General features: G+C 60.9%; 1 protein-coding gene across 1 annotated transcript; it reads left to right on the forward strand.

The window, feature by feature from the left end:
* The first annotated feature begins 4,568 nt into the window (after nucleotides 1-4,568).
* On the forward strand, nucleotides 4,569-7,991 carry FGFRL1 (fibroblast growth factor receptor like 1). The gene is made up of 5 exons (XM_008055052.2): nucleotides 4,569-4,865; nucleotides 6,044-6,124; nucleotides 6,234-6,518; nucleotides 6,706-7,059; nucleotides 7,258-7,991. The coding sequence occupies exons 1-5, from the start codon at nucleotides 4,604-4,606 to the stop codon at nucleotides 7,704-7,706; spliced, it is 1,431 nt and encodes a 476-aa protein (XP_008053243.1). The 5' UTR covers nucleotides 4,569-4,603; the 3' UTR covers nucleotides 7,707-7,991.
* Nucleotides 7,992-8,769: the final 778 nt, after the last annotated feature.

The raw sequence follows: 8,769 nt of genomic DNA on the forward strand, positions 1-8,769 counted from the left end.
TCCAGCTGGAAGTTCTGGGCCCAGGAGGGCTCGCTGGGGATAGAGCCAGCCCTGAGTGGCCACCTGGTCCCCAGCCCCCACACTCCGCCCATGTCTAGCTCCCAGTGAGCAAGCTCAGGGTCAGCAGGTCAGGGCTGGGGGCAGAGGAGGCGTTGAGGTCTGTCAGTTGCAGCCTCACCTATTCCTGCCTCCCTGGGCACACAGCGGGCCTGTCTGTCCTGTGGGTGTGTTCCCATGGCTCCCACCACCCATGTTGTCCTCTGCCAGCACCTGCCCCTGAGGCTGTGGCTCATCAGGTCCCTGGAAGCCCCTGTCGTCCCAAACCCAGGAGCCCATCTGACCTGGCTGGGGCTGCTGTGGGCTCTGCCCTGGGCATGACCCACATGTGCCCCAAGCTGGGCCATGGAGAGCTGAGCTGGAGGCAGGAAGAGACTATGGGGAGGGAGGAGGCCGGGGGGCTGGAGGAGGTGGAAGGTGTCCTATCCCTGTCCCTCTAGGCTGCCGCCTCCTCACCCTCCATCCTCTAGGACCTCACCCTACCTCCACTTCCCAAGCTCTTGGAGCAGAAGGGCGTCAGGGGATAGAGTGTGCATCTGGAGACCTTGTCTGGGGACAGAGTGTGTGCATCTGGGGACATGGTGTCTGCACCTGGGTCATTGGGGACAGAGTATGTGCATCTGGAGACATTAGGAACAGAATGTGTTTGGGGACATTGAGGAGAGAGTGTGTGCATTTGGAGACATTGGGGGCAGAGCGTGTGCATCTGGGGACATTGGGGACAGAATGTGTATGTCTGGGGACACTGTGTGCATCTGGGGACATTGGGGACAGAGTGTGTGCATCTGGGAACATGGTGGGTAGTGTGTGTCTGGGGACACAGTGTGTACATCCAGGAGCACTGGGGACAGAGTGGGCATCTGGCAGTATTGTCTGAGGACAGAGTATGCATCTGGGGACAGAGTGTGAATCTGGAGACATTGTCTGGGGACAGTGTGTGTGTCTGGGGACATTGTCTGGGGACACAATGTCTAGGAACACTTTCTGGGGGCAGAATGTATGCATCTGGGATCATTGGGGGACACTGCATCTGGGGACATAGTGAGGGTAAAGAGTGTGTGTCTGGGAACATTGGGAACAGAATGTGTGCATCTGGGGACATTATCTGGGGATAGAGTATGTGTCTGGAGACATTGGGGACAGAGTGCATCAGGGGACATTGGGTACATTGTGTGCATCTGAAGACACTGGGGACAGAGTGTGTATATCTGGAGATGTCTGGGGACAGTGTATTTGGGGGGACATTGGGGACAGAATATGTGTCTGGGGACATAGGACAAGGTGTCTAGGGACATTGGAGACAGAATGTGTGCATTTGGGGACATTGTGTGGGGATAGTGTGTGTCTGGGACAGTGTACATCTGGGGACATTGGGGACAGAGTGTGTGTCTGGTGATAACGTGTGTCTAGGATGTTGTCTGGGGACAGAGTGTGTGTGTCTGGAGATATTGTCTGGGACAGAGTGTGAGTCTAGGGACATTGTGTGGAGACAGAGTGTGTGCATCTGGGAACATTGTGGACAGAGTGTGTGTCTGAGGACATAGGGACAGGGTGTGCATCTGGGACATTATGAACAGAGTGTGAGTCTGGGAACTCTGGAGATAGAGTATGTGCATCTGAGAGCATTGTTGGGGAACAGTATGCATCTGGGGACACTGGGGACAAAGTGTGTTTGGGGACACTAGAGACAGAATGTGTGCATCTGGGAGCATCGTGTAGGGATAGTGTTTGTGTGTTGGGGGACAGTGTGTGCATCTGGGGACATTGTGGACAGAGTGTGTGCATCTGAGGATGTTGGGGACAGAGTGTATGTCTGGGAACATGTATGAGGACAGTGTGTATGCATCTGGGGACACTGTGGACAGAGTATGTGTTTGAGGACATTGGGACGGTGTATGTCTGGAGCATTGTCTGGGGACAGAGTATGTCTGGGAGACACTGTAGATAGAGTATGTATCTGAGAACATTGAGGGCAGAGTGTGTGCATTGGAGGACATTGTGGACAGTGTGTAAGGGGACATTGGGGGCAGAGTCTGTGGGGTCACTGGGACAGAGTGCATCTGGGGACATGGGGGACAGATTTTGTCTAGGGACATTGTCTATGGTCAGAGTGCATGTGTCTGGAGACATTGTGGACAGAGTGTGTACATCTGAGGACGTTGTCTGTGGACAGTGTGTGTGTCTGAGAACATTGAGGACAGTGTGTGTGGGGGGGCATTGTGGACAGAGTGTTTGCATCTGGGAACTTTCGGGACAGAGTGTGTATCGGGTGACAGTGTTGTTCTCTCTTGCTCTGTTGGGGACAGTATAACGGGTCCTCCTGTGACTTTTTATCTCTGGGTGATACCGGGGACTGGTCTGAGCCGGGGATGGGCAGCCTCCCAGATGGGACCTCCACTCTGGGGCCTACTCTCTGGGCATCTTCTGCCCATCCCTGGCCCGTCAATTCCTGCCTGCATTTTTTACAGCTCCACAGTGGGGGGAGTCAGAGGGGATGGGAGGGGAGTGAAAGGGGTGGCAGCCCCCCATCTTGGTTACCACCCTAGTGTTCAGTCCCCCTACCCTCAACAGTAGTTTAACCTGTCCCAGACTCAGTTTACCCACATCTGTCTCCCCATGCAGCCTTCTGTGTTCTTCCCTTGCTGATGTCTTCTCAGGGCTGTGACTTGGGGTCTGTGAGGGTTGGGGTGCTTTCTGGAGGAGGTGGCTTTGGAGAGGGGCCTGATGCTGGGCAAGCGGCCCTGGCCTGAGCTCCAGAACTGTCTCCCCCCGCTCAGCTCTCTCTAGGCCACGGTGGGGGCAGCCGGTTCCCCCGCCAGGTGCCCGTGTTCTTGAGTTTTGCCTCAGTTTCCCCATCAGCTGAGTGGATTGGATGTGGATCCAGGTAGTATGGACCTTGCCTTTCCTAGGCTAAACATAGAGGTGAGGCAGCCATCCTAGTGGCCAGAATTCCCAGAAATCTAGGGGGCCAGTTTCCTGCTCAGTGGGCTTCCTGTGGGTCTTGAGCCTGCAGCAAGTCCAGGGGGCCAGGTGGGGGTGGGGCTGGCCGAGGGCAGGAGAGCTGTTTGCTTTAGGATAAGGCTGGTTCTGCAGCCCAGCTGCCGCCATGGCCTGTCCCAGAAGCACTTGTGGCTGGCCCTAGGGGCCACACTTCCGGCCGTCTGGTAGTCAGTTGGCTCTGCCCCTCTTCTCAGCAGTGGCATGGCAGGGGTCCCAACCTCCTCATCTCTGCCCACACCCATGGCTCCTGCCTTTCTGCAGGTGATCCTCCAAAGCCTTTCCTGGGGCAGCGGGTGCTGGGGCTGCAAGTAACCCTCCCGGATGGGCGACCAAGCTGGGGCTTCACTGCCACGGAGGCAGGCTCCCTCTGGGGCAGGGGTGCTGGGTTAGTGTGTCCCCCATGAGAGGGCCAGGCCCTTGGGATCTCTCTCTTGGTGCTGCTGCCTCTGGGGCCAGGTGTGTGGTGGGATTTCCTGCAGCAGCAGGTGAAGGGAGGGGCTGCCCAGGGATGGGCCTGGGACTCTGGTGGGCTGGGGAGGGGGACTCCATGCCAGGCTCCAGAGCCACCACCCTCTCCAGATGCTCGCCCTTTGATCCCAGGGCCTTGGTATCCTGCCTGCTCGAGGTTAAGCCACCTGGGAGGGCACAGCTTTTGGCAGGCAGGCAGGTGGATCTGGGCAGACAGATGAGATGCGTGGTCAGGCATGGCCACTGTGCGCAGCACGGAGACACCAGACAGACTCATCCATGCGTCTGCATTATGTGAACACACGCATGCCCACACGTCTTGTGACATTGCCCATGAGCACCCACCCAGCTGTCTTCCTGGGCAACCACTCTGGCTGACCTGTGTCTGGTTGTGTGTGATGGCCATGAGGTCCCCCCGCCCCTGTGGCCGGGCCTGCTAGGCCCTGGGATGACAGTGGGGGCAGGGCAGGGAGGACAGGGTCTCCTTGAGGCAGGCAGGTCTCAGGGCCCACGAGGTCTTGGGACCCTCCAGGAGCTGCCACCCTGTACTGCCCTTTCTCTGAGAGTCCCTGTCCCCTCCGACCAGGAGGCCATGTTGATTCTTCCTGCGTCCAGGAGATGGCCCTGCTCTCTTGGTTTGTGGCTTTAAAGGGCTTCTTGAGTCAGGTCCCTCTGGGGACTGTGCTTTCCTCCTCCTCAGAGGGCCTGTTCCTGGCACACAGGCTGACGGTAAGAGCTTGCAAGCCCGGCACCCAAGAGAGCTTGCTTGCCTGGCATCTGAGAGAGCCTGTTAGCCCAGTGCCTGAGAAACCCAGTGCCCAAGAGCCTACTAGCCTGATGTCTGAGAGAGCCTGCTCTCTCGGTGCCCAAGGGTCCCCTTGCCTGGATTAGGGCCAGGCCATGCTCATTGTGTGCTGGGCAGACAGGACTCCCCTGTCTTGGGAAGCACAAGCTGCGTCTTGGTAGAGCCTGACTCCTGGCACCTGTGCTGAGCCATGGCCCCTTCATGGCCCCCTCATGGCTCCCGCTGACCCCTCCCTGACTGACTGCCTCTGACCCACCTGCAGGTCCTCCGAGGATGGCGGACAAGGTGGTCCCACGGCAGGTAGCCCGGCTGGGCCGCACTGTGAGGCTGCAGTGCCCAGTAGAGGGGGACCCGCCACCACTGACCATGTGGACCAAGGATGGCCGCACGATCCACAGTGGCTGGAGCCGCTTCCGTGTGCTGCCCCAGGGACTGAAGGTGAAGGTCGTGGAGCTGGGAGACGCCGGTGTGTACGTGTGCAAGGCCACCAACGGCTTCGGCAGCCTCAGTGTCAACTACACCCTCATTGTGATGGGTTAGTCTGCGCTTGCAGGGACTGTGGCTGGGTTAGGGGTGGGCAGGAGGGCAGTGGGTGCACCTGGGGCTGCCCCTGGAATGCCCCCCTCTTATCTGGGGCAGACAAATCCACAGCCCTGAGTGGCACACCTTCCCCCATGGCGCCCCTGAACCATCACTGTGACTTGGACAGCACCCAGGAGGGGCCTGACCTTGTCCCTGCCCCCAGATGGGTCCCCTGGAAAGCCCAGGACCCCCTCCTCAGACCCCAGATTAGGGCTTTTCTCCCTGGGGGCAACAGGGGAGGGGTAGGGAGCCCTAGACTGTGGTCCCTTGGAAGGGCCAGCGGGCTGTGGCGTTGGCAGGGTGCGCCTTGGCGTCGGCTGTGACTTTGAGGCTCAGGTTTCGGAGTTCAGAGGGGCCGCGGGACGAACGGCCTTTCTGTTCTCTCTGTCTCTGGGGCCCTGGTGCTGGGACATGGACAGGTGTCCCAGAGACACACCCTCTATACGGTGGTACCAGGCAAGTCCTCCCGCCCCCACCAGGCTCCCTGGTGCGGGGCCCTTGGGTGGGGCTCCAGGAACCAGGCTGGCCCATTTCCCAATGGAGGAGCCCAGCCCAGGCCCCAGCTGGGTCTGGGGTGCGGTCTGTACAGCCTGGCCCCCAGCCCCAGGCTCAGGGGAGGAAGCGGCTGTCACAGGCGGGGGGAGGGGACATTCCTCAGCATGCCTGCCCCCAGCACCGCCCGACGCGGGCCCCAAGGCTGGGTGGTGGAATGGGAATACCGCGGCCACCTCCCCACAGGCCTTTCAAAGGGGACGATGACCGGGTGGTATGTGAGCCGTGTCTCCACCGAGCCCTCGGCTCCTTGATGTGGGCTAGGGTTACTGCAGCTGCCTGCCTGTCCTGGCCCCCTCCTCTCCCGGGCCCTGCAGACCCCCTGGAGCCTGGAGGGGCTCAGGCCTTAGTCCCACCCCTGCCTGCTGAGGTCACCTGCACCTGGGTGTGGGCTAGGCAGGCAGCTCCTGCCCAGCTGTCTCCAGGATTTGGGGACATGGGTGTGCACCGTGGTCTCCTGCTTGGTTTCCAGGGCCGTCCCTGCAGGGGCCAGGGTGGGACAGGGGCCACGTCAGGGCCTGGGGAGGGGCTCCTCGGCCCCCATCACATGCCCTCCCCCACGAGTCCTTCTTCCTGTAGACGACGTCAGCCCAGGGAAGGAGAGCCCTGGGCCCGAGGGCGCCTCTGGGGGCCAGGAGGACCCGGCCGGCCAGCAGTGGGGTGAGCACGGGCTGGGGGTCACCAGCTGGAGGGGGTGGGTCCTCCTGCCTGAGGCCTGAGGCCCCGAGGCCCCTCCTCAGCTGCTGACCTCACCCGCCCCGCCCCGCAGCGCGGCCCCGCTTCACGCAGCCCTCCAAGATGAGGCGTCGGGTGATTGCTCGGCCTGTGGGCAGCTCTGTGCGGCTCAAGTGTGTGGCTAGTGGGCACCCGCGGCCCGACATCGCGTGGTTGAAGGACGACCAGGCCCTGCTGCGCCCGGAGGCCGGTGGGCACCGGGAGAGGAAGTGGACGCTGAGCCTGAAGAACCTGCGGCCCGAGGACAGTGGCAAGTACACGTGCCGTGTGTCCAACCGCGCAGGCGCCATCAACGCCACCTACAAGGTGGACGTGATCCGTGAGTGTGGGGCGGGGCCGGGGCCTGTGGGGACCTGGCAGGCAGGGGGCTGGACCGGGGCCCGGTGGGCAGGGAGTTGGGGGCCTTAGCGGGCAGTGGGAGAGGCCTGGAGGGGCCCGGAGCAGGTATCTGGCTAGGGGCCTGGCGGGGCCTGGGAGCCACACCCACACTCCCTGTCCCTGTGCAGAGCGGACTCGCTCCAAGCCGGTGCTGACAGGCACACATCCCGTGAACACGACAGTGGACTTTGGGGGTACCACATCCTTCCAGTGCAAGGTGCGCAGCGATGTGAAGCCTGTGATTCAGTGGCTGAAGCGAGTGGAGTACGGTGCCGAGGGCCGCCACAACTCCACCATCGACGTGGGTGGCCAGAAGTTCGTGGTGCTGCCCACAGGTGATGTGTGGTCAAGACCTGACGGCTCCTACCTCAATAAGCTTCTCATCACCCGTGCCCGCCAGGACGATGCAGGCATGTACATCTGCCTGGGTGCCAACACGATGGGCTACAGTTTCCGCAGTGCCTTCCTCACCGTGTTGCCAGGTGCGTGTTCCCCCACGCCAGCCTGGGCCACTGTGGCCCAGGATCTGATCTGCAGGGGCAGGGGTCAGTCCCTCCCTGGGCCAGTGGGCTGGTCTCTGCCCAGGACAGGGCAGCCAGGGCACCGTCCCCATACCCCACGTGCGCTGGTCTTGAGTTTGCGATTCCATCCCTATTGCCTTTCCTTGGTCTCTTTTGTAGACCCAAAGCCACCAGGGCCGCCTGTGGCCTCCTCGACCTCAGCCACCAGCCTGCCATGGCCCGTGGTCATCGGCATCCCGGCCGGCGCCGTGTTCATCCTGGGCACTGTGCTGCTGTGGCTGTGCCAGGCCAAGAAGAAGCCATGCAGCCCCGCGCCCGCCCCTCCCCCACCCAGCCATCGCACACCTGGGACTGCCCGGGAGCGTGGTGTGGACAGAGACCTGCCCGTGCCGGCGGCCTTTGGTGCTGGCCCTGGCATGGGAGCGTGTGAGGAGCATGGGGCCTCCGCCGCCCCCCAGCACCTGCTGGGCCCAGGCTCCATGGCTGGCCCCAAGCTGTACCCCAGACTCTACACAGACATCCACACGCACACACACACGCACTCACACACACACTCACATGTGGAGGGCAAAGTCCTCCAGCACCAGCATATCCACTATCAGTGCTAGATGGCACCTCGGAGTGCTGGGTCTGTGGGGGCAGTGGGGGCTCAGGTGGACAGGCAGGTGGGCTGGGGAGTGGGGGGCACTGAAGGGAGGTGACCCACTGCGAGGGGGTGTGGCTAGCACCTGGGCACCCTGCGGGAGCACATGCCTTTGAATACACATGGACCCCCACACACGCAGATGAGGCGCTGCCTGAACCGAACACACATTTGCACGTACACACAGACATGCTGCCCGGACATGCACACACAGACATGGTGCCTGCATACACTACACACGTGTGCACAGACATGCTGCCCAGACACACACACGCACACAAAACATGCCCAGACACAGACATGCTGCTCGCGCACACACATGTGCACAGACATGCTGCCTGGACACACAGATGCATGCACACATGTAGACATGCTGCCTGGATACACACACACATACACACGTGAACTGAGTGCCTGAAGGTGTGTTGTGTGACTCGCAGCGCGCATGCAGCAATGGGCTAGTTGATGAAGGAATCTCCCCACCCCTGCCCGCCAGTGTCCCTGCCTGGCCTCGGTGGCTATTTTTGCCACCTGGCCTGGGTGTCCAGGAGTCTACCAGTGCCCTGGGATGGGTGGGGGCACAGCAACCCGGGCCTGAAGGCTGGAGCCCGCGGCAGGTGGCTCACTCCCTCACCTGTTCTCCGGGGCCTTGGTATTTATATTTAAGAAATTAAGATAATATTAATAATGATGGAAGGCTGGCTGGTCGCTGGGACTTTGGCCTCTCCTGGGGCCCAGGCCCCTCCTGGCCTTTTGGCCCTGCTGGAGGGCCACACCCCCTTGGGGCCAGGCTCCCACCACCCCAGTGCAGGGCCACCCCAGACCTCTGTAATTTTATATAGAGTTTGAGCTGAAGCCTCGTATATTTAATTTATTTTGTTAAACATGAAAGTGTGCATCCTTTCCCTCTACGATGGTATTTCTGCCTGTCTGTGTATGCGCACATGCGTGTGCTCACATGTGTGCATGTGTGTGCATGTGTGCACATGTGCTCACACGTACACAAGTCTGCATGTGCTTATGCATGT

The sequence above is a fragment of the Carlito syrichta genome, unplaced genomic scaffold (genome assembly GCF_000164805.1).
Source record: "Carlito syrichta isolate Samal-C Ts95f unplaced genomic scaffold, Tarsius_syrichta-2.0.1 Scaffold301644, whole genome shotgun sequence".
Taxonomy (NCBI): Eukaryota; Metazoa; Chordata; class Mammalia; order Primates; family Tarsiidae; genus Carlito; species Carlito syrichta.

What these genes read in the sequence shown, in the direction of transcription:
- FGFRL1 (XM_008055052.2), top strand. Translation starts at nt 4,604, where the DNA reads ATGGCGGACAAGGTGGTCCCACGGCAGGTAGCCCGGCTGGGCCGCACT. An exon ending in CTACAAGGTGGACGTGATCC is followed by an intron (nt 6,519 to 6,705) that starts GTGAGTGTGGGG and finishes GTCCCTGTGCAG; the next exon opens with AGCGGACTCGCTCCAAGCCG. An exon ending in CTTCCTCACCGTGTTGCCAG is followed by an intron (nt 7,060 to 7,257) that starts GTGCGTGTTCCC and finishes TCTCTTTTGTAG; the next exon opens with ACCCAAAGCCACCAGGGCCG.